The sequence below is a fragment of the Drosophila biarmipes genome, chromosome 3R (assembly GCF_025231255.1).
Source record: "Drosophila biarmipes strain raj3 chromosome 3R, RU_DBia_V1.1, whole genome shotgun sequence".
Lineage (NCBI taxonomy): Eukaryota > Metazoa > Arthropoda > Insecta > Diptera > Drosophilidae > Drosophila > Drosophila biarmipes.
The window spans coordinates 8,068,736-8,090,627 of NC_066616.1; the positions used below are offsets into that span (position 1 = coordinate 8,068,736).

At 47.7% G+C, this 21,892-nt stretch overlaps 6 protein-coding genes across 7 annotated transcripts; 5 read left to right on the plus strand and 1 right to left on the minus strand.

Annotated features, from left to right (window-relative positions):
- Nucleotides 1-148: 148 nt before the first annotated feature.
- Nucleotides 149-2,540, plus strand: LOC108032195 (CCR4-NOT transcription complex subunit 10). Its single transcript, XM_017106050.3, has 6 exons — nt 149-291; nt 360-1,115; nt 1,179-1,506; nt 1,634-1,695; nt 1,746-2,096; nt 2,158-2,540. The coding sequence occupies exons 1-6, from the start codon at nt 203-205 to the stop codon at nt 2,480-2,482; spliced, it is 1,911 nt and encodes a 636-aa protein (XP_016961539.1). The 5' UTR covers nt 149-202; the 3' UTR covers nt 2,483-2,540.
- A 236-nt stretch (nt 2,541-2,776) lies between these two features.
- Nucleotides 2,777-4,130, plus strand: LOC108031199 (lipase 3-like). The gene is made up of 3 exons (XM_017104422.3): nt 2,777-2,844; nt 2,899-3,594; nt 3,650-4,130. Exons 1-3 carry the CDS (start codon nt 2,782-2,784, stop codon nt 4,037-4,039), a joined length of 1,149 nt encoding a protein of 382 aa, XP_016959911.1. The 5' UTR covers nt 2,777-2,781; the 3' UTR covers nt 4,040-4,130.
- Nucleotides 4,131-4,445: 315 nt separating this feature from the next.
- Nucleotides 4,446-5,985, plus strand: LOC108031215 (lipase 3-like). Its single transcript, XM_017104450.3, has 3 exons — nt 4,446-4,571; nt 4,624-5,319; nt 5,378-5,985. The coding sequence occupies exons 1-3, from the start codon at nt 4,449-4,451 to the stop codon at nt 5,777-5,779; spliced, it is 1,221 nt and encodes a 406-aa protein (XP_016959939.2). The 5' UTR covers nt 4,446-4,448; the 3' UTR covers nt 5,780-5,985.
- LOC108031121 (lipase 1) lies at nt 5,985-7,589 on the plus strand. Of its 2 annotated transcripts, XM_050888997.1 has the most exons (4): nt 5,985-6,101; nt 6,153-6,224; nt 6,278-6,973; nt 7,117-7,589. In XM_050888997.1, the coding sequence occupies exons 1-4, from the start codon at nt 6,039-6,041 to the stop codon at nt 7,513-7,515; spliced, it is 1,230 nt and encodes a 409-aa protein (XP_050744954.1). In that variant the 5' UTR covers nt 5,985-6,038; the 3' UTR covers nt 7,516-7,589. The 2 variants fall into 2 exon arrangements, with proteins under 2 accessions (XP_050744954.1, XP_016959822.2); XM_017104333.3 differs by lacking the exon at nt 6,153-6,224 and having other exon boundaries at nt 6,010-6,101.
- Nucleotides 7,580-10,328, minus strand: LOC108031120 (lipase 3). The gene is made up of 3 exons (XM_017104332.3): nt 9,849-10,328; nt 9,421-9,590; nt 7,580-8,727 (listed from the first exon to the last, which is right to left on the minus strand). Exons 1-3 carry the CDS (start codon nt 9,951-9,953, stop codon nt 7,785-7,787), a joined length of 1,218 nt encoding a protein of 405 aa, XP_016959821.1. The 5' UTR covers nt 9,954-10,328; the 3' UTR covers nt 7,580-7,784.
- Nucleotides 10,329-16,804: 6,476 nt separating this feature from the next.
- LOC108032139 (enolase-phosphatase E1) lies at nt 16,805-21,805 on the plus strand. The gene is made up of 3 exons (XM_017105975.3): nt 16,805-17,213; nt 19,726-20,058; nt 20,121-21,805. The coding sequence occupies exons 1-3, from the start codon at nt 17,087-17,089 to the stop codon at nt 21,485-21,487; spliced, it is 1,827 nt and encodes a 608-aa protein (XP_016961464.1). The 5' UTR covers nt 16,805-17,086; the 3' UTR covers nt 21,488-21,805.
- Nucleotides 21,806-21,892: the final 87 nt, after the last annotated feature.

The window sequence follows — 21,892 nt, forward strand, 5'->3', positions numbered from 1 at the left end:
TATGTATTTCGTTTAGTGGCTTAAAAAGCCATTATCTCAATAAATTAACACAAATATTTTATTATTTTATCTTTTTAATTCACTATTACTCGTTTTAAATTGTTATGTACTATGACAGGTGGCAGCCCTGTGATAGTTATCGCTGGCAACCCTGTGTCATCTGTGGATTGGATTCGGTTTTTTTGTTTTTATTTATTTTGGCATGGACTCGGCGGAATCTCCCACCAAAACGCAGGCCGGCGAGGACGAGAACTACAGTCTGCTGTGCCAGGCGCACGAGCAGTTCAACAAGTGAGTGTCCACCTGCTTGCCCCGGAATTCGCGCCTGTAACCGCCACTCCGGCTACTCCTCCTTTCAGCTCGGAGTTCGACCGCTGCCTGGAGCTGCTCCAGGAGCTGGAGACGCGCGGCGAGAGCAGTGGTTCCGTCCTGCGGCACAACCGGGCAGTGGTCAGCTACCACAAGACCGGTTGCACCCAACACGCCGTCCTGCTCAAGGAACTGGAGGCCCTAACGGCCGACGCGGATGCTTCGGGAGAGGCGTCCAGCGGCCTGAGCCTCAAGCAGGGATCCGCAGCCGCCACGGTGGCCCGCTACAACAGGGCGGTCATTTACTACCACCGCCACATGTTCGGCACGGCGCTGGAGAAACTGGCGCCTCTGGTGGCCCGACTGGAAGCTCTGGAAAAGGCCATGGCGGCGCTGGTCGCCACACTCCAGCTACAGCTGCTGCTGGCCACCAATCAACTAAACCGGGCTGAAGCTTTCTTGGACTATTTGCAGTACAAGCTGAACCTAGTAGCCACTGCGCCAAGCAGTAACCCAACCGAGGAGTCGGCTGTAAACGCTTCGGCTTCTCCGCCGGCGGCCACGCCCAGTTCAGTAGTGGCCACACCAGGAGGAGCGGCTGTAGAGGGGGCAGTGCCCGGTTTAGGCGGTAGTCTGCAGCTTTTGCAGCTCATAACGCTCGTGCTAAACCGAAAACCTGTGGTCATCCAGGAGGACGGTACGCCAGAATACGCGGCTCTGAAGGCACAGCAGTACTACATAATGAAGGACTTCCAGATGGCCGCCAAGCAGCTGATGCGCATCAATAACGAATGCACCCAGGCTGGGTGAGTTTTGGTTATTTATGCTGTAGAAAAGATATGCTAATAATAGTTGTCCTTACCTCGCAGCACTGTAACCCCGCAGCTGAGCACTTGTATCGCCAACAACATGGGAGTGATCCACTTGAGAGTTCGCCATTATGCCATCGCCGCCCAGTTCTTCCAGAATGCTCTGAACTTTGACCAGCAGCTGGCGCGGAACTTACGTCAGAGCACGCTGCAGACTATGAGCTCGGCACGTTCTTGTGAGATCCTCTACAACCTGGGCGTGGCCATGCTGCACCTGCGTCGTCCGAAGGAAGCTTTTCAGTGCTTCCTGGTTCCCGTCAAGCAATTTCACAGCAATCCGCGCCTCTGGCTGCGCATGGCCGAGGCCTGCATCATGGAGCACGAGGCTGTGAGTGATTAGACCATTAAAACGTATAAATTTTATATAATTTATAGAATGCCGAAAGAACTAATCTTGCTCAGTTGTATTTACAAATTTATAAACAAAACTAATTTGATTGTAAACCATTTTACAGAAGCTGGTGGAGGAGGAGCGCCAGTCGCAAGCGGGAGCCTCGCCCTCAACAAAGCCATACGCGTAAGTCAGAAAGTAAATCTTTATAATGACCTCCTTAACTTTTTGTTTAGTCCCCAGTCAGCGGGAGTGCCAGAGCCCACACTGGAGTTCGCTGCCTTGTGCCTACGGAGCGCATTGAACCTAACGCAGCACTACAAGACGAGGTTCCACATGACAGCGGTCTCATCGGATGATGTGGAGACACCCGAACCCAAGGACCCGACTCAGGAGTCTTGGCGTCATCCGCAGGACAATAACTTCTGCAATCCCTCAAAGCCGGTTAGCCTGGAGTCGTTGGAGAAGATGATGGCCGCCATATATGCGGCACATAGCTTTGTCTCCCTTCGCCTGGGCGACGATGTGACCGCGCTTGAGATGGCGGAGCACTTGCTGGCTTGTGAACGTCTCTCCGATGCACACAAGTATTAAACAGTTCCCCAGAGAAGGGATCCAGTTTGGCTTATCTACTTTCTTACTTTGCAGGCTGCTGGGTCACATGTACGCCGGAGAGGCGTTGATGATGATGGACAAGGCGGCCGAGGCTCGCGATCATTTGGACCCTACCTTCGTGGGCACACTAAACGCGTTCGACTTCGAGACGCGTGACTGGCAACTGAAGTCGGTGGACGCCGCCCAGAATGTGGTGCGCTACAATCTGGCCGTAGCCATGGCCCTACAGAACGACCTGCCTCAAGCGAAAGCACTGCTCGCCAACTTGAGTCACTCTTTGGTGAGCAGCAAGGCGATGGCCTTGCGACGCTTCATAGACCTAAAGATGGGACCCGTTCCTAGTGGGACGTCCAGTTAGAGAACAAATTGTGTAAATACTTAGACGGAATTAAAGTTCGAGAAAGGAATGACGAGAAGGCCAAGTAATTATTTTTCGGAATTAATACTTTTTTTGTATTTCACATTGAATGGACAGTACTTTAAGCTTATTTCCTGATAAGGTTTCGTGGTTAATAATGAAACTAATCTGTTAGTTCAACTTCTGGGGAATTATTTGAGAAGTTTTACAGCCCTAATCTTTAACCGATGAAAATTTCAGTTATTGAGAAATTAGATCCGCATTGTATAGCACACTTACGAAAGTTATTCCTCTTTCAAATGTTGCACAAAGCGGTTCTCCTTTTAAGTGTCTATATAGACATTGCCCAGGGAATAACTTCTGTAAGTGGCTGAAAGTCAGTAATCAACGGCAATCCTTGAACCCCTTTTTCAAAGGCCGATATCATAGCCTCACACAACTATCCGGTGGAAATACACACTATTGTCACAAGAGATGGCTATATACTCACCGCGTTTCGCATTCCCTCGTCGGTGTTCTGTAGGCAATCAGAACCGAAGCCGGTAGTGCTCTTCCAGCACGGCATGACCGCCTCCTCCGACGTTTTCCTAGTGAATGGACCGCGGGATGCCTTGCCCTTCATGCTAGCGGATGCCTGCTACGACGTGTGGCTGAGTAACTCACGGGGCACCCACTACTCCCGCCGCCACATCTTCCTAAGCCCGTCCAAAAAAGCCTTTTGGCGCTTCAGCTGGCACGAGATCGGGAAAGAGGACGTGGCCGCCATGATTGACTACATCCTGGCCGCCACGAATCAGAAGGCGCTGCATTACGTGGGACACTCGCAGGGCTGCACCACACTGGTGGTGCTCCTAAGCACGCGTCCGCAGTACAATAAGTTGGTCAAGACCGCCATCCTGATGGCTCCGGCTGTTTTCATGCGGCACACATCCACGTTGGCGCAGACTGTTTTGAGGAAATATATAATGAAAACGCGGGACCACGAGTTCATGTTCCACAACAGGGTTTTGAGTGACATCTTGAGGGTCAAGTGCGGGTTACCCGCCGCGAATGTGCTCTGTTCAGCCTTCTTTTTGATGAGCAACGGAAGAGTTTCCCCACATTTTAACAGAGTGAGTATGTGGGTAGCTTAAAAATATCGCAGTTACGAAGCATCTTCATTTTCAGAGTACCATACCTTTGATTGCGGCCACGCTTCCGGCCGGAATCTCTTCGCGCCAGCCAAAGCACTTTATCCAGCTCACGGACAGCGGCAAATTCAGAATGTTTGACTTTGGAATCACGAAGAACTTGTTAACCTACAGGACCGTCGCACCCCCCGATTATCAGCTAAAAAACGTCCGCCCCCTGACGCCTGTCCACATCTTCTACAGCGACGACGACTTCTCCACAACTAAGCAGGATGTCGAGCACTTTGCCTCTAGGTTGCAGGAGGCGGTGCTGCATCGCATCTCAAAATCTTCTTGGCACCACGTGGACTTCGTTCATGCAATGACCGTTGCTGAAGTGATCAATAAGCCGATTATTCAAATTTTTAAACGGTTTGAGCAACTTTAGGATCACGAAGTAAATGTGCACTTCAAATAAAGTGTATAAATATATATACACTTATAAATATGCAATTTTCTGGATTCCAGGAAAAATCACATATTTACATATAATGCGTCTGATTTCCTTACCTCAGCAGTTCGTTTTTTTACCATTTGTTACACTTCCGTTCTTAAGATAACAGGCATTAAAAAGTTAAATATTTAATTATGTTCTTTGCAACAACATGAAAATTCGATTATGAGGGGAAACAACACGAGCATCATACTTATTAAATTTAGTATTTATTTATAACACATCTTATTTGCCGCTCGATATGCATTTCTAAACAATTAATATTGAATTAAGTGCGATTTTCCGGCTTAGTTCTGCCACCCATTTAACCTATCCGTTAAAAAGCCGGTTAAAACTCGCCAAGATGTTGTTGATGGAGCTTGTGGTGATTTCTGCCTGGTTAAGCGTAGTCAGCGCTAAGATGAGGCTAGGCTTCCAGAACTTGACGGGGCGCGCCGATGATTACCGCATCAAGACATTCTCTGGGGTGAGTACCAAAACATTTTATTATGTAAACAACCAGAAGTCCTGTCTCGCAGGTCCATATCATAGACGCGTACAACTACCCTGTGGAGGCGCACACAGTAGTCACCAGAGATGGCTACGTCCTGGATATCTTTCGGATTCCGAACTCGAAGAAGTGCAGGAAGGGCGGAGTGAAGCCGGTGGTCTTCCTGCAGCACGGCTTGACCTGCTCGGCGGATACCTTTCTGATGACGGGCACGAGGACCGGCCTCCCCTTTATGCTGGTCGACGCCTGCTACGACGTTTGGCTGGGCAACAGCCGGGGAATTCGCTACTCCCGTCGCCACACCAGGATGAAGTCCCACGGACAAGCCTACTGGGGCTTCAGCTGGCACGAGATCGGGATGGAGGACCTGCCCGCCCAGTTCGACTACATCCTCTCCTTCACGCGGCAGAAGGCGCTGCACTTCGTGGGCCACTCGCAGGGATGCACCACCCTCATGGTCCTGCTCAGCATGAGGCCGGAGTACAACGAGAAGATCAAGACCACCACCCTGCTCGCCCCCGCCGTCTTCTTGCAACACTCGACATCCGGACTATTCAAATTTCTGGAGTCGGTCATCATGAAGATGATGGACTGCGACTTTTTCGGGAACACCGACGCCATGAGATTTGTGATAACGATTCTGTGCGGACTAGTCGCCATGAAGAGATTTTGCACCTCCTTGTACTTGCTGGCCAGCTCAAAACCGTCCAAGTATATGAACCAGGTGGGTGATGAAATTATGAATTAGATTTCGAAAGTATTTATATAAAATCATTTCTTAGAGCATCATTCCCTTGCTGTTATCAACGCATCCGGCTGCCATTTCATCGCGCCAGCCCAAGCACTTTCTCCAGCTCAAGAGGGCTGGAAAGTTCCAGCAATTCGACTACGGAAAAAAGAAGAACCTACAGGTCTACAAGCAGCCCTCTCCACCGGAGTATCCGCTGAAAAATGTCCACCCCAAGGCGCCCATCCACATATACTACAGTGTTGGGGATACCATGACATCGGAGAGTGATGTTCTGAAGCTGATCAGCACATTGGGCAAAGTAGTTGCGCATCGCATTCCTTATACGGAGTGGGGTCACTCGGACTTTATTTTCGCCAGCACTGTGGATAGGGTCATCAATCAACCAATCATGCAAGTTATCAGTCAATTCGAGAGTGTTACGGATGGGAAATAAGGAGTTGGAGAGGAAAATCGTTTTGTTTCTGATATATTTTAAGATACGATTTTTATCCAAACGAAAGCATCCAGTTCGTATTAGGTTAGTTACGCCTCTGGACAACGGAACTTCATAAAATATTTTCCAAATTAGTTCCGTCTTTTAAATTAGTTTAGTTACGCCTCTGGACAACGGAACTTCATATTAAAATATTCTGAAAATTAGTTCCGCCTTTCCCTATATCCATCCACTAAGAAAGCCAGTTATATCTTCCCAGATGCAGCGGATAACGTTTGTGATCTTATTTTTCTGGCTAAGTAGGGCCCAGGAAACAACGGAGGTAAATGGTAGGGATCACATAAAGTATGGATATATATGGTTGTCATTAAAGGTGGCGATGGGGACAGAAGTCGACGATTCCTCGGAGAAAACCATATATATCCGCTCCAAGAGAATACCAGCTGTAAGTACTTGGAAGTCAGCCAAAATAAATCACCTCAGCTGTCCTGACTTTAGATCAAACTTATAACGCGGCACAACTACCCGGTGGAGACGCACAACGTCACTACCTCGGCTGGCTACATCCTGACGCACTTCCGCATCCCGTCATCGACTCAGTGTACAAAGGGCGGACCAAAGCCGGTCGTTTTCATCCAGCACGGAATCCTCTTAGCCTCAGATGGTTTCCTGGTGACTGGACCCAAAACCGGACTGCCCTTCATGCTCGCCGATGCCTGCTTCGATGTGTGGCTGGGCAACTGCCGCGGAACCAGGTACTCAAGGCGCCACACCACTTTGAAGGCCTGCCAGAGGAAATTCTGGTACTTCAGCTTTCATGAAATGGGACTGCAGGACTTGCCCGACCAGATAGACTATGTGCTATCGACCACGAAACAGAAAGCTCTGCACTTTGTGTGCTACTCTCAGGGGTGCTCTACCCTGATGGTCCTACTCAGCATGAGACCGGAGTACAACGAGAAGCTCAAGACCGCCAACCTGCTGGCCCCGGCCGTCTTCATGGAGCACTCCATGTCGTGGGGTGTGAAACTAGTAAGGCCTCTGTTCATGCGTCTGCCAGAAGGGGAGCTATTGCCCCCAAGGAGTTTGCTGAATTCTGCGATGAAATTAATGTGCAAGCTAAAAGCAACGAAAAAGCTCTGTGCCTCCGTGTACCTCCTCTTGAGCGGACATGAATCCGTACACACAAACGCAGTGAGTCAAGAAAGTCTATTTATTTAACATTTGTTTTACAAATATTAACATTTTACTATCCAAATTGTATGAGAATGTTTGAATGCCATGCGAATTTTCAATTAATTCATTGCCCAGTAACACTTTCAAAATCATATTTGCAGTCCGTCATCCCCAATTTGGTGGTCACACACCCTTCCGGAGTCTCCACGAGGCAGCCAAAGCACTACATACAGCTCAAGAAATCCGGAAAATTCCGACCATACGACTTTGGGCCCGTGAGGAATTGGAAGACCTATGGCCAATTCTCGCCTCCAGACTATCCGCTGGAGATGGTCAATCCAATGAGCCCGGTCCACGTGTTCTTCAGCGATTGGGACAACACCGTGTCGTCGAAGGACATCCCAAAGCTGGTCAGCAAGTTGCCCCGGTCGGTAGAACACAGGATCATGGAGTCCACCTGGGACCACTTGGACTTTCTCATCGGCAAGACTGTAGATAAAGTGATCAATCAACCGGTTATCAGCATAATCAATGAGTTTGAGAATTCTCAGAAGAATTGAGGATATTTATTTTTAAAGGGGATTCTCTCCAATTTATTCCCCCATGAATGGAAAATAAATTCGCTACTGACAAACTTTGAACTTTTTCCTTCGATTTAGTCTAATCTATAAATTATTTATTCTGTAATCAGTGCATAAATCCAGAGTTGATCTAGCCGAATCAACCGCAGACTCAGTTTAGTAATTCTACATTGTTTTTGGCACTAGTGATAGTTCTGGCTGTGATCCTTTTCCGCCGGCTTCCTGGCTTCCTGACTTTCTCCCCTCCCTTAGCGTCGCCGCTGTTCGTAGCGGTTCATGGAGAGCACTATGTTGTCGAAGATGTACTCCCTGACCCCCAATCCGCAGATGAAGTCGAAGTGGTTCCACCGCTTCCAGGGAACTTTGTAGACGGCCTCCACGTTGGGCAGCCGGGTGAGCAGCCGCCAGATGTCCGCCGGAGCCACGATGTAATCGTTTTCCGAGAAGAAAACTGTGACAGGAGTGGACACCTTCTCCAGCGCGTACTCCGGTGGCTCCAGCTGCTGGTAGTGCAGCCAGTTCCGCTCCGGTCCGTAGTCGTACTGTCGGAAGCGCGTGGACACGTAGCCCTGGAAGTAGTGCATCAGCTGCTTCACCGATCCGCCCGCCGGGAAGTTGGCCATCAGATCGGGCAGCAGGGTCTTGTTGAGGAAACGAGTGTCGTAGCCCACGGCTGGCCACAGGCGGCTGATGCAGACCAGCGGCTTCTCGTTCTCCAGACACGTCATCGAGAGGAACTTCTTGAAGAACTTGTTCGTGGAGAACATCTCCACGCCCTCGAGCATCTTGGAGACGTAGTTCCGCGTGCCCAGCACCGGGCCGATGACCTTGGCCAGTCCGCTCTTCGTGTTGCTCACATAGGCTACCGGAGCCAAGAGGGTGGCGCTCTTAAAGACGGCATTATACTGCGGCAGCATGGAGTTGAGGACCAGGAAGACGGTGCCACCCTGCGAGATGCCCACGAAGTGCATGGCTTTCTGGCCGGTTGTCCGGAGCACGTAGTCCACCTGAGCGGGCAGGTCGTACACGCCCATCTCGTGCCAGCTGAAGTCCCAGAACTCCCGCTCCGTCGTGTTCGTCCACATGTTCTTCCGGCAGTAGATGTTGCCCCTGTTGTTCCCCAGCCACACGTCGTATCCTGCGCGCCAGAGGAGGTACGCCAGCGAGTCCTCGCGCCCGTTGAGGATCCACCTGCAGGAGGGGAATAGGGTGTTATTGGTACCTTTAGTTTCTAAATAGGGTAACATTTTTCCAAATATATTTTAGTTAGAATAAACCTTAGGTAACATATTTTATGTATGGTTTCCCTTAGTATTCATTTAGATAACATGAACATTACTTAAAGCTCACTATCATATCATTAAAAATTTTATTTAAAATGTTTATATGGTTATTTGTAAATTCTTATATTCTTTGCAAGTAATAATGGTCGTAACTGGGTTGATTTTCTTATAAAGAGAGCGTAAGATAGTTTGATCTGTCTTTACTTGATTTAATTTATAGTTAGTCAAATATTTTAAGCCCTTAAATTTAAATTTACTTATGAACATAAGAGACTTTGATCTTATAAAGGACATGAAGGACATCCATTAACATTTTAGTTACATTAAAAAAGGGCTAACTCGTTTTTCTTAATTTCTTAGTTTTCAGCTCCTCAAAAGTCAGTACATAAATCAATGGACTTATCGCTTATACTTTTCTCGGGACCAGACAGACAGAGGAATAATACCAAACCCCCGATGAATGTAATGAATCATTAGTTTCTTGGCAAACCCATGGACTTATCGCCTTAGGTTCGGCCCTGCTGTTGGGTTCCCCAGTGTTTCTTATCTCCCACAAGCGGAAGTATCTATTAGCATATGTTTGTTTTATTGGAATACGCACACATCCGACGAGGCGTAGAGTCCGGAGAGCAGGAAGACGACAGGGCGCTTCAGCAGGGTGCCCAGCTCGGGATCCACCTGCGGGATGCGGTGCAGGGTCAGCACGTAGCCGTCCTTCGTCGTCACCGAGTGGCGCTCCACGTTGTAGCCATCGTTCTGGATGCGCCGCACCTGCAACGGATACGAGACACGAGACACCAGGTAACACATGGCAGCTAACCAGACTGGGCGCACACGGCGGCAGGAAGCGAAGGCAAGCCAGTCGGGCCAAAATCCGAAATGCAAACACAAATTGTTGGCACATTCGGCGCTTGACATTTGGAGGCCACGCGACGCGTGCGTTGTGACACTTGGCTAATTAGGAATTCCGCTGGCGAGCCGACCTGGGGCTTACCACCCCTCCCCACCGCAGTCGCAAGGAACACATACCGCATCTGTGATGATGATTTCGCGCGACTGACGCACCGTGGCCCTGGACACCTGCTGCAGTCCGAGCAGCGCCAGACACAGCAGCACCACTCGCTCCCGTCGCATGCTGACCGCGCTGACCAGGATTATGGTTACATGAACGCCGCGCGCTGGGATTAAGTAACTGGGTAACCGATCAGAAGTCCAACCGGTTCGCAATCGATCGCCGCCGAACGAAGCGAGGCCCAGTGCAAATGTAAATGAAAATGAAAACGAAAGCTGCCAAGGATCGGCGGCCCACAGAAAGAAAGACAGCACTTTCTTTCCAGCGCGCAGCTTTCAAAAACGCCGAAACCGAAAACGAAACCGAAACCCAAGCCAAGACCGTATGAATGGGAATTGCAATCCCAGTGCCGTTTTCTCGTTTCTTGGCAGTACCGCTGCCGCTGCCGCTGCCGCTGCTAGTGTTCGATTCGAATGTGCTTTATCGACTGCGCATGCGTCCGCCGCTCGCAGGGCTTGCCACTCATTCGAGGAGGCTCTCGGCGGCGGAGCGGAGGCCGAGCTCCAACCGGTGAGCCACCTGCACGGCCTGGCCTGGCACAGCCAGTCGCTCGGCTGGAGCTCAGGTTACCCGAGCGCCCAGAGCAGCGGCGCATCCAAGAGGCTCTACACTGCGCGTAATATCAATCGCCGCCGCCCCCACTCCAGTAATTTCCCCACGAGGCCCCCAAAGCCCCCAGAAACCCGCAGTTCCCCCTTCCCCGAATACCCAATCAGTTGGCACGCTGCCACGGCAATTTGAGCAATTATAACAGCTTAGCGAAAGAGAGAACGCTGTCCAAAACTGTCAACGTCGAGTACAGTGGGCGAATGCCGCAGAAACAACCTCAAGGTGGGATTAAACTCACAGCTCCAAGCTCCAGAAGAAAGTGAAATTGACCTTGTCCTAGAGAAAAACCCAAAGTCGGCCAGGCATCACAGCTTAAGCTCCAAAAACAAGTACTAATACCTTAATATTTTATTTATTCAAGATAAATGTTAATTGCTTCCAAGAATTCCCTTTTAAGAAACTTAATCAATTTAATTTAAAAACATTAGGCACATTTATGATTTTACTTTTTATTTGTTCAAGGTCCTTAGTCCAATGTTTGTAGTATCAAATTTGTATATTGGAATACATATTAACCAAATTTGGTAAGAACAAGTAAATGCTTTCAAGGGTTTTTAGGGATCTTAATCAATTTAATTTTAATGCTGTAATTATAGTCTTAGTTGTTTTGCTGTTTTATCATCAGCTTATAAGCTTATAAATGCTGCCTTTTTATACCCGAATTCTATCACATACTAAGTCTATGTAAATATTTAAATTTATTTAAAAATTTTTATTAATATCACACTGCCGTGTGAGCTGCAGAGGCTCACCTTATTCCCAGAAAATGATTCATGCCGCGGCATGACAGCTTTGACAACTCATTCCCTTTGAGATCTGATGAGTCTGATCAATATCGCAGAATTTGTGAGGGCCAACTTACCCATTCCGTCCACATCAAAGCAGATGATAAAGCAAGATAAATACCCCCAATAAGCCCAACAATATGAACGGCTCACGTGCCGCTGAAAGTTATGCGCATCGCGTTCAGTACACAATGCACTCATAAGAGACAATTGGTTTCGGGCAGTGTATACATTTTTGGGAGCTACTTACTTACATTTTTCCGTTTTTTGGCTCTGACTGCGGCTGTGTGTCTTCGGCAGCGACGTGGTTTTTCGTCGCATTGTTGTCGTCGGGGGCCGTTGTTTTTTCGCCGAATTGCAATAACCTGTTGCCTAATGAAAACGGCGTCTGCTTACTTAGGATGTGGCCTGGGCTGGCTCGGCCTGGCCCAAGTACTCGCACTTACTTGCCAACATATGCTCGAATGTGCCAAGGTACCTCTGGATACCCATACCCATTCCCATTCCCATACCCATAGTCTTCTGGTGTTTATGTTTGCCCACTCGAAAGACAATCGACAGCTCACCACCAATCCTCCGCAGCTCTCACCGCTCATTCAGCGGATCGCTGGAGAGCTTTCTGTTTGTTTATATGGCTTTTTAATAGCTCGTCAACAACTGCGCAAGGGGTTGTAACTGCTGTGCACACGGCTTCTACTCCGTTTCATCAATGGACCGCTGAATGACCGCTTCGCCGCTCTGCCGCTCTGCCACTCCACTGCCCCACTGGCGGCATTGACCCACCGGCCGCGACTCACGTACTGGACAACCCACCGAGCGATTACCCAGTGATGAGGGATATCGGGTTAAGTGTACCTAGTTACGCGCCGCGCGTACCTTATCTGAGGAAGCCGAAAAGTGATCGATCGATATTGTATTCGGGGAGTAAATATGAAATATGATATGGTTGAAAATTAAAAATATCGTAACTTCGAAGGCTATAAATCAGCAAATATATCCTAACTAGATCATCTAGATCATCTGAAAATCGTAACTAAATTCGAATGTTTAGAATAATAATTTGCATATAGTCCCAAGATAAGATAATAACAACAATGAAAAATGTACGTTCTAAGGCAGCTAATATGTTATAACAAGGTATCACATTATTTGAAAAAAGTAACATAGAATAATTTCAGCTTGTATTGGAAGATGGCTAATCTATTCTCTTAATAACTGCGCAAGTATAACCATATATTAATTATGAAGTGTTTTTACCAGAGGTAGTTCATGAATTAATTTAGTTACATTATTTACTTAAGCTACCTGCCCCATAAGTACCGCCCTGCCACTGCCTTGACCGCAGCTTGTACCTCTCCATCGCTGCCACTCCGCTGGGCAAAGCCCAAGGCGGGTCGCATATGAGTATGATTATGGCTCGCAGCTCAAATGTCCATTTGTTTGGCGTTAAAACAGTTTACGCTAATTCCTATTGTGACACACGAGACATGAGTGTTTGTCGCGTGTGACTGCGGCGGATCAAGTGAGCTGTTTAGTTAACTGGTTTCGACAATTAAACTCGGGGCACTTCAGCCGGGCAATCAAACGGGACAGGGCCTCTGCTCCGGGGCCAGGGGCATCTTTCTGGGCCCCCAACCTCCACCTCGTCCGACTTTCTTTCACTTTCGGCTAATGGATTCTATGTAATTGAGGCCTAAACACTCCATAATGCACACTCCATGTCGCACTCCATTGCCAAATTGTTTGTTTATTTGGGCCTGTGTGTTTGCCCGCACAAGTGATACTCGGCGTGATGCAATCGGGGGTATAAGTTATTATGTAAACAGGTATGGATAACCATCGGTAATTATACGATGAGTTCATATTTCATTTATTTACCAGATAGTTTTATTTCCTTTTAAGCTGGGCGCTCAAACCGCAAGCAACGGAGCTGCGATATCAACAGATTCAATTTCAAAACATTGGAGGAAAACTTTTCCGATGTGAATAAAGAGTTTGAGGGAAAACTCCCCCTCCCACAACACCATCCTAAACCCATCATCTATTGGATTTTAGTCCCCGAATCAGAGTAAAGCGGATTCAAATTACATAAGCCCTAGATAGGGTATACAGATTTCAGGGCCCCGAAAATCGGTATCACTTTCGTTGACCGCAGAGTCACTCACTGTCGACGGTTGCGTGGTGTGAACTTTGTATTGAACTTGAAACTGGAGCTGGACAAGATCTGCATAATGCATAAGATGGGCCTGTGCGTCGGTCACAAATCAAAGACCGCTTAGCTTTTCCGCCGAACAATGAGCTGACATTTCACTTTGAGTGCTCTGCTTTCCGATATGCATTCGGTTGCGTTTTCTTTCTTTCGCTTCATTTCTTTTTCGCTTTTTCTTTACAAGACCCTCTGGAATTGCCGGTCCGGTTTCCGGTCGACCCAGCGAGGTTTATCTAATCCCAAAAGGGCGCTTATCACCGATTCGCTGCCCTCCGCGCTGACGTCTTGGGATCATGAATCGCATGTGGTTATACCCGGCAGGGAAAAGTGGTTTTAAAACGGAGTCGATTTAATTATTCCCCATAAAGAAATTATCGGTCCATTTTTACAGAATTCTGTATGTCCGGAGTTTTATTTGATGGGTTATTAATTCCATATATTTCATTTCAAAGACCAACATGGGAATATATAGAAAAAGTAGCTGGGGTCATCGACCAAGTAAGGTCATTTTATAAAAACGTTTTAAAACATAATGTAGTATATTATTTATTTTATTTATATTTTAAAAACCTTACAAAAACAATACAAAAGTAGATATTATTAATAAAAATTTTTAAGAACCATTATATCGTCATGAAATTCAAATTAAAGTGTCTTTAAAAATTAAATAAATAAATTATATTGAATTAACAAAAATGCTGGAAAAATAATAATAAATATAATTTGTTTAATATAATAATCATAATATCTGCATAGTCTAAGGCCCTCGCAGTTAGTACTATAAGACCCTTTGCCAGTGTAAGTTTGACAAGCACCTCTCACATATATTAAAAAGAACTATATTTAATATACATTTTGCTATACTTTTCTCGCAGTGTGGAAAAACTGCCCACCGATGACTGTCACCAGCTCACTGACAAAATGACGGGTTGGATGATCACTTAGCCGTTAGGCCACTGTGCTAATCCCCCACTAATTGCTTCTTGATGCGTTCGTAACTCCCTAACCCGGCGGAGGAGGCGGCCGGCCTTGGCCAGGCGTCGTTCCCAGGAGCCTACCTGGGGGTGGGAGTCTGGCTCGCTAATTACTCGACTTATGCCGCGCCTGCCTGACTCACGGCCGCAGCATATTTACAACTGCCGGCTAGCCGGACAAACAAGGCAATCGGCGGTCGTAAAAAGGCGAATAGCCACAAATAAAACAGAAAACGAAATCTCAATAACAAAAAGCCGCCTCCCCACGACTTCGAAGCCAACAAAAGGAGCACCACGGGGCCTCAGGAGGAAGTGCCGACGTTTTCGTCATGACTAAGCGTGGTTACTCAAAGGGAAACCAATTGATTCCTTCCTGTTGCCGTCCGACGTCCGACGTCCAGTGTCCACCGTCCATCTTTCCCTATCCAGTATGCCAAGCCGGCCACCGCAGAGCCACGACGGCCGGGCATAGCAATAACAAAATCTAAATATTTAACGACTAAATTGAATCTGAAGGCGCGCGCTCGCTCACATCAGGCGAATTTTCCGGCTGGGCTTACCTGCGGCTGCTGCTGGCATAATCAATAAAAGATAAGCAGTGGGCATACTCAGACTGCGGCTCCGGCCCATTGAAATGGCCACATCACGTAATGGAAAATGTTGCAGGGAAAGCCTACACGACGGCCACGGCCCGGCAAGAAAAGCTCGAAACAACTATATAGCGAAGTGGGTACGAGTGAGTAGGTAAGGCCTCAGCCCCTCCGTGGTCCATGTCGTCGTCAGCAGGCGTACGAGAAGTTCGGGCATTCTGTCAGCCAGCCAGACATCCGAGTAGTTGGTCGACCTACCAGACCATCAGCCATTCAGTCACTTGGCCGGGAAAGACCCCCGTGGACCGCAGCTCTCAGAAGCTGGAGGGGCACTCCGCCTCGGGTTCGGGCTCTGTTTCTGATGGTACCCCGCTTCGGTCTGGGCCAACTCAGGCGAGCCAAATCATTCACAAGCAAAGTGGAGAGGCTGAAAATTGATTCGAAGCAGCTGTCATTCGCCGGTTCGCCATGGATTGGTCAGGATTGACCAGGGAAAATCTATGTCCAGCAAGGGAGTAATTGAGTTTCCAGCTGCTCAAGTGGCTGTCAGTTATGGGGCATTAAAAAGGTTGTTGAAGTCTATAAAAGTAGTTAGGAACTGTTTGTTTTTTAGTATATTATAGATATTTATATTTAGTCAGTTTTAATATTCTTTGAAATATTTTTAATACGATTATTAAAGGTAATGTAAATTTGCTTGAGGAATAGCCAGTAGACGATTTAAAAAAAAATATATATATATAGTTTTGGAGTCCTATTAATCGACATCTATTCAACATTTCCTTGTTGAATAAAAAAGCAAAAAATATTTGTTTATTTATTTTTACGTATTAAATATTTACTCAAGACTCATTAATTACCAAATATGAGATAAATAGATAATTTAAACAATACCTTTTTATAATCATACCTCTTTAGTACTCACCTGCATGCTTGGTAAATATAAATTATAGATTAGGCACTTGACCCAGGGGCTCGTATCATATCTCTCTGAAATTAGATTTTACTGACCCCTTTATGCTCCCTATCCGATCGTAGGTGATATCATATGTTTGGTCAGTCCGGCCAGTCCTCAGACCCTCATTGTTCCTGCTCTCCATTGTATTGGAGCTCTTGTGTTGAACCAAATAAACAACAAGAGTGCTGGGCCGAGGGCAGTGGGACGTGGGATGGGGATGGGATAGGTGTGTGGCAGGGACGTAGGGCCCTAGGTAGACCCGACTGGTCCAAGTTCGAGGGGAGGCTGGGGTGGGGAGGGGCAAGAACGCCTGCGAGCGAATTGGCTGCCAACCACTCGCACAATCAGGGGCTCGATGACGATGACGTTGTGGATCTGAAGAGCTGGCCACAGCCGAGCCAAAATGTTGCTCTCTATTGGCTTTGGTTTGCTTTGCGTTGGGCTGGGGCCGGCGCTAGGCACTTGCACCTATCAGACCCATACATATGCGGGGATTTTAGGGCCGAGCAGCCCACTTACTTGCCGCAGAAGCAGAAGCAGAAGCCGCCTGCCTGCCTGCCAGGCCCTATTATTACCCGGAGAGCAAACAAACGCAGGCCAGGCATATGATGGATCTGCCAGAGAAGGGGCAAGCAGGGTAGGCAGAGTAGGTAGAGGGAAGGGAAGGGCGAGGGGCCGCCGTCGTCATCAATACACGACCGCAGCACAAGCATTGCCTGCCACAGCAGCAGCAGCAGCAACACAAGCAGCAGCAGCGACGGCAGCAACACAAAATTCCAGAGCGCACGCGTTCTCAACTTTAGTTCTTTGCGAGTGGCCAACGCGTTCGGTCGTCGTGCGTGGTCGTCCAGAAGTCTGAAAACCCCGGCGAAAAGGCGCCTGAAACCGGAGTCGCATCGAAGTTGTAGCAACAGCTGAAAAGTCTCTCGACGAAGTGCAGCTGTAGATTCTTTATCTACATCCCAGTATCTGTGCGCATCCCGTGTTCCCAAGTGTGTGTGTGCGTGTTGGCCAGTTGATTTCGGGCCCGTCAAACTGGGAGCGACAACCTAATCAATCAGTCACTCAATATGGCCGGTATTTCTAAGAGCCGCGGCAGCTGCAGCTCCTCCAGAAACAGGCTGCATCTTCAGCTGGCCTCGCCGCTGCTCGTCGTGATCTTCGCCTGCCTGCTGGCTTCGTGCTCGGCTCAGCCAAGTGAGTACAGATGTAGACAGTATTATATAGGGGATATCTCATCCCAGGCAGCCCAGGGATTGGGGCTGCATTGTCGTCTCCCCACCATCGTGATTGTCGTAATCACTTGCTGCGGTCGCATCAGGCCTTTGACTTATATGCTTATATTATATCTTCTGATGCCGTGCAGTGCGGTGTACTGCGGTGGCTTTGCAGCGATTTTCCCCGTTTGCGGCGCTCTGGCTTGGCATGGATCAAAACGAGCGTAATTATGCCACTGCCGCGGAAGGGGCGACGCAGGCTCCCTCGGTTCCCCCAGCCGAGCCCAAGCGGTGGCACTTGGGTGTCATACAAATGCCCCCATCGGCAACGGGAAAAGCGCTTCATGCTCGCCGGCGGCGTGCGAAAGTTCAATAATGTTTGGTAACAGGCCAATTGAGGCGGTCACCGCAGCTCAAACATCGCGATAAGGCGAAGATATTGGTTCCGCTTGGGGATGGGGCGCTTACCCGGGACTTAGTGGCGGGGGGAGTTTGGTGGCACTCAAGGCCCTGCGATCGAGGAAGACTTTAATGGCTCTAAGTTGCCCTTATCGGGGTGAACAAACCCGTATCATATTATACATCATCCACGCAGCCAGCTCGAAATTAAAGGATCATGGATCATGTGGCGTGTTGTGGGCATGTTGCCCTGTGTCAGACATGTAATTTCTCTCACTTAGACACCAAAAACATAACTCCTAGGGCACACCCATACCAAAAAAGGGTCTGACAGCTGACACTGGCCTGCTTTCTGGTCACTGCGTCGCATCTGTATCTGTATCTTCGCCTCCATCTGCAACTGCGGCAAGCTGCGTAGCCAAACAAAATCGATTTCGTGTAGTTTTCCTCTAAACTGCCATTTTCCTCATTTGGCCGCCTCTTTGTTTTCGTTTGTGCGGCATGCTTTGTCCCATTTAAGACCCAGAGACGTACGCTGGTGTTATTGTAGCCATTTGTTGTTCCTTGGCATTCGTTCCCAAGGGATTGGGATAGGGACAGGGCTGTGGATCGGAATAGAAACGGGCATGGACCGACCGCCCATGCATATCTCATGCAGAGCATCCAATAATTCCGCTTTTCCACGAAACGAGTTGCATCTTAGGGATTCCGACCCAGAATGGATGGGAGGGAGTGGAGTAGGACGGGGAAAATGGAATGGATGTCCCCTCATAAATAAGTCAGCTACTTTATAGGCACACAATGCGACAGGCTGGGTTCCCCGGTCTCGCTGGTTTGTTTATTTGGTTACTAATTTGGGATTCCTCGATTTGTTGGTGGTGTCTGGTGTGTGTGCCAGGAATTTTAATCACTGCCACCCGTCCCCCCACCCAAGTGGTCATGCATTTTGAGTAATGGGGCGCGGGCGAGCGTCCCCGGAGGAGAATTCGGGTTGATCGGGTGGCTTGGGCTACCAGGCCTGCTACTCTGGGACCCAGTTGTGAATGAATGTGTGAGAAAATGTGCACTGATGACAGCCCTGATAGCCGCCTAGATGTGGCTATGAATGGGCCGTATCGATGTTGCCTGTCGACAGACACCCAATCGGCCAGGCGGGGCCATAAAGAACCATCGAAAAGGCCTAATGGCACTCGTCTATGATATGACTGTAATATTTGTTTATTAGCGCGTTAAATGGGAAGTTTATCAATGTAGCGGTCCCTCTATTAACATCGTTCGAAAACGCATTTTATTAATTTCCGCCTTTAAATGCATTCTGACATTTTCGGGGAAAGTTTTGAGCAGCTTTTAATATTTTTCGTGCCTATTTCCATTTCTGGTTAAGTACTCGCGACGTGTTCTCAATTTCTGGGGGAGAAAGCCGCGCCTAGTCATGGCTGTAAAGTTGTGTTATTAATAATTTGACTTATCTGAAACACGCAGAGTTTTTTCAGCGAACCAGCGATAATCACATTTCCGTGAATCTTCTTTATTACATCTTTTTGAAATGCCGTACGATGTTCACGTCTCGAAATCTATACGTATTGAGTCTTCAATACTTCGCCTATATTTCAACAAAGAGCATACGATGAAAAACTGTCTGACTTTAAAAACATTATTGAAACATAACACTTTAAAACAAAGACAGTTCTAATTTTACACGTATTTACTATATTATATAGATGGGTTATTGTTATTACACCATTTGAATCCTTGAAAGCCACATCCTAAAATATTTTTAATTTTAATTAATTCCTGTTTTATTTTTTATACACTCAGATAAATTGTAATATTTTTTTATTTTATAATCGCTGTTGGCATTACGCATTGCATCGTTATGTTTTATATACCTAACTTTAATTTTAAATTTAAGAAGCAACAGTTTCCTAACATGGGATTGACTTACTTTCGACATCTTACCCTGAGTTTTCTACATGTTACTTTACTTCTACCAGCGGTTTGTGTACTGACTACATTTTCTAAAACTTAATTTAAATTAAATTATTAATTTACTGAGATTCTAATCTACTGTTATCCCCTTTTCATCATTTTAGTCGAGTCAACCTCGTCCTCTTCAGAAGTGGAAGAAGTGACAGAAACCACCACGACACTCCCTATCCAGTTGGAAGAGAGTTCATCGACGACAGAGCCACCGGTCCTGAATGCTACAATTACTGGTCATCCTGTGGAAGAACCCAAAGTAGTCGAAGCTAGTCCTGCCGATCCTGTTGAGCCTACAGACAGTTTTGTTTCGGTTTACGGCGGAACTTTGGAACAGGATATCAAAAATGATGTGAACAGTGAGGTGGAAGTGGAACCCTCCCCGGTGGAACCAATTATCGAAGATGTTCAGAAGGCCGCAGAAGCTGCGCTCGAAAATCAAGAGAGTGAGTTATAATTATTTATTTAATTTTAAAGGATTTATTCTAATTCAGTACACTATTCACAGTTGCTGTTCTTAGTGCTCGCGAGCCCAAAACTCTTGATGCTGCAGAGGAGAAGCACATTGAAGTCGAGGAGGAGGAAGAGAAGGAGGAGCAAGCGGAGCCAGAGGCAGTCACTGACAATATTGCTGTGTCCAGTGAGCAACTGGAAAGCCGCATCAAGCCATTGCCCAACGTGACCAGCGACCTGGTTTCCGTGATCCTCAACGAAGATCGAGCCATCACTGAGCAGCCCATCACCAAGACCAATCTGCTGGCCCTGGAGCAGGAGCACGAAAGATTGGAGGTTGGCGAGGACAGCACTCCTGTGCCATCGGCCTATGAGGAGCCCAAGCACCAGGTGACCAAGAAGCAGGGTGTGGAAGACCCGCTTCCCATTGAAGATGCGCCGGAGGTGCCCGAGGAACCAGAGACTCAGAGACTTCCTTCCGAGGAAACCCAGACTGCTCGTGAGGAACGTAAATTTGAGGAGGACAATGACAAGCTAAACGATATCCATGAAAACACCATTGAGGATGATGAGTTGCCAACCAAATCTTCGACTTCACAAGCTCCTGTGGTCAACGTGGAAACCACTAAAGCTTCGGTGGAGCCAAATGAAGAGATCGAAAAAAAGGTGGAAGCCGAGGCCAAGGCGGAAATTGAGGAGCAAGTGGAGGGCATCACTCCTTCGGATGAGACCATTGTGGAGGCCGCAGATCCAGAAGATACGGAAGCTGAAGTACCCGAGACAACCGAGGCGTCTGTACCAGAAGTAGCCAAGTTAGACGAAGAGGAACCCAAGGAAGAAGTTTCAGTCGGACAAGTCCACCTAAAAGAACCCACTATTGTTATTCAGAGCACTTCAGAGGCCAATCAGGAAGAAAACATCACTGAGGAGCCAGTTAAACCAGATAGCTCTCCCAAAGTTGATAATGACTCAGTCGAGGAGAAAGATAGCGTAGAATCAGATGAGAAACCCATTTCATCCGAGGAGGAAAAGGATCCCGTTGCGGAGGAGGCCAAGTCCGTATCTGATGATAGCACCGCCACTCCCCTGGTCTCCTATCCTCCGCACAATGCTGGCCAGACCTTCGATAGCAACTCGGCGGATGAGCACTCCGCCCAGCTCTCGGGACCGTCCAACTACCGGTCCACCCTGATCATAGCCCTGTGCTCCGGGACCGCTGTGATCTTCATCGTGGCCTCGCTGGTGATCTTCGTGGTCTCGTTCCAGCGGCAGCACGGCACCTTGGACATCGAGATGCAGGAACAGCGCCTGGGCAAGGATGTCCAGGACGAGGACAATGTCCAGATGAAGCTTCTCGATGTGGATCTCTCGACTCCGGTCATCTTGCCCATGGGCAACGATGAGACCGACGAATGCCTGTAGACCATGATCCCCCAAATGGTGCCCTGTAAATATTTATTAACTCCGAGACGAGATTGCAAGACACATTCAGCCTGCTTTTTTGGCTGGCTGCTAATTTTGGTTTCTAAATTGTTGACTGAGAGCAGCTGCAAGCAAATCAAACGAATAATCGAATCGAAACGAAATCATTTGCCATACTGTTTAATTATAAATGCACCTTACCCCCTAAGATTTTGCACACGTTTGACAAAAATATTTATATTTAGACACTTTCTTTAAAGTTAAGCACATTTTTATTGAGTCTGATGAGAAGTCAGAATAAACATTTTCGATTGATAAGTTTTGTAGAGTATCTATGGGGTGGTCTTCATAAAACGCGTGGCATACTTTTGGGCTTCTGTGAATTTATACACTGATAAAAACGTA

What these genes read in the sequence shown, in the direction of transcription:
- LOC108031120 (XM_017104332.3), bottom strand. Translation starts at nt 9,953, where the DNA reads ATGCGACGGGAGCGAGTGGTGCTGCTGTGTCTGGCGCTGCTCGGACTG. An exon ending in AAATCATCATCACAGATGCG is followed by an intron (nt 9,591 to 9,848) that starts GTATGTGTTCCT and finishes TATCCGTTGCAG; the next exon opens with GTGCGGCGCATCCAGAACGA. An exon ending in CTCTACGCCTCGTCGGATGT is followed by an intron (nt 8,728 to 9,420) that starts GTGCGTATTCCA and finishes CCCCTCCTGCAG; the next exon opens with GTGGATCCTCAACGGGCGCG.
- LOC108032139 (XM_017105975.3), top strand. Translation starts at nt 17,087, where the DNA reads ATGGCCGGTATTTCTAAGAGCCGCGGCAGCTGCAGCTCCTCCAGAAAC. An exon ending in TTCGTGCTCGGCTCAGCCAA is followed by an intron (nt 17,214 to 19,725) that starts GTGAGTACAGAT and finishes TCATCATTTTAG; the next exon opens with TCGAGTCAACCTCGTCCTCT. An exon ending in TGCGCTCGAAAATCAAGAGA is followed by an intron (nt 20,059 to 20,120) that starts GTGAGTTATAAT and finishes CACTATTCACAG; the next exon opens with TTGCTGTTCTTAGTGCTCGC.
- LOC108031121 (XM_050888997.1), top strand. Translation starts at nt 6,039, where the DNA reads ATGCAGCGGATAACGTTTGTGATCTTATTTTTCTGGCTAAGTAGGGCC. An exon ending in GGGCCCAGGAAACAACGGAG is followed by an intron (nt 6,102 to 6,152) that starts GTAAATGGTAGG and finishes TTGTCATTAAAG; the next exon opens with GTGGCGATGGGGACAGAAGT. An exon ending in GCTCCAAGAGAATACCAGCT is followed by an intron (nt 6,225 to 6,277) that starts GTAAGTACTTGG and finishes TCCTGACTTTAG; the next exon opens with ATCAAACTTATAACGCGGCA.
- LOC108031215 (XM_017104450.3), top strand. Translation starts at nt 4,449, where the DNA reads ATGTTGTTGATGGAGCTTGTGGTGATTTCTGCCTGGTTAAGCGTAGTC. An exon ending in GCATCAAGACATTCTCTGGG is followed by an intron (nt 4,572 to 4,623) that starts GTGAGTACCAAA and finishes CCTGTCTCGCAG; the next exon opens with GTCCATATCATAGACGCGTA. An exon ending in CGTCCAAGTATATGAACCAG is followed by an intron (nt 5,320 to 5,377) that starts GTGGGTGATGAA and finishes ATCATTTCTTAG; the next exon opens with AGCATCATTCCCTTGCTGTT.
- LOC108031199 (XM_017104422.3), top strand. Translation starts at nt 2,782, where the DNA reads ATGTTGCACAAAGCGGTTCTCCTTTTAAGTGTCTATATAGACATTGCC. An exon ending in TTGCCCAGGGAATAACTTCT is followed by an intron (nt 2,845 to 2,898) that starts GTAAGTGGCTGA and finishes CCTTTTTCAAAG; the next exon opens with GCCGATATCATAGCCTCACA. An exon ending in TTTCCCCACATTTTAACAGA is followed by an intron (nt 3,595 to 3,649) that starts GTGAGTATGTGG and finishes CTTCATTTTCAG; the next exon opens with AGTACCATACCTTTGATTGC.
- LOC108032195 (XM_017106050.3), top strand. Translation starts at nt 203, where the DNA reads ATGGACTCGGCGGAATCTCCCACCAAAACGCAGGCCGGCGAGGACGAG. An exon ending in GCGCACGAGCAGTTCAACAA is followed by an intron (nt 292 to 359) that starts GTGAGTGTCCAC and finishes TCCTCCTTTCAG; the next exon opens with CTCGGAGTTCGACCGCTGCC. An exon ending in AACGAATGCACCCAGGCTGG is followed by an intron (nt 1,116 to 1,178) that starts GTGAGTTTTGGT and finishes CTTACCTCGCAG; the next exon opens with CACTGTAACCCCGCAGCTGA.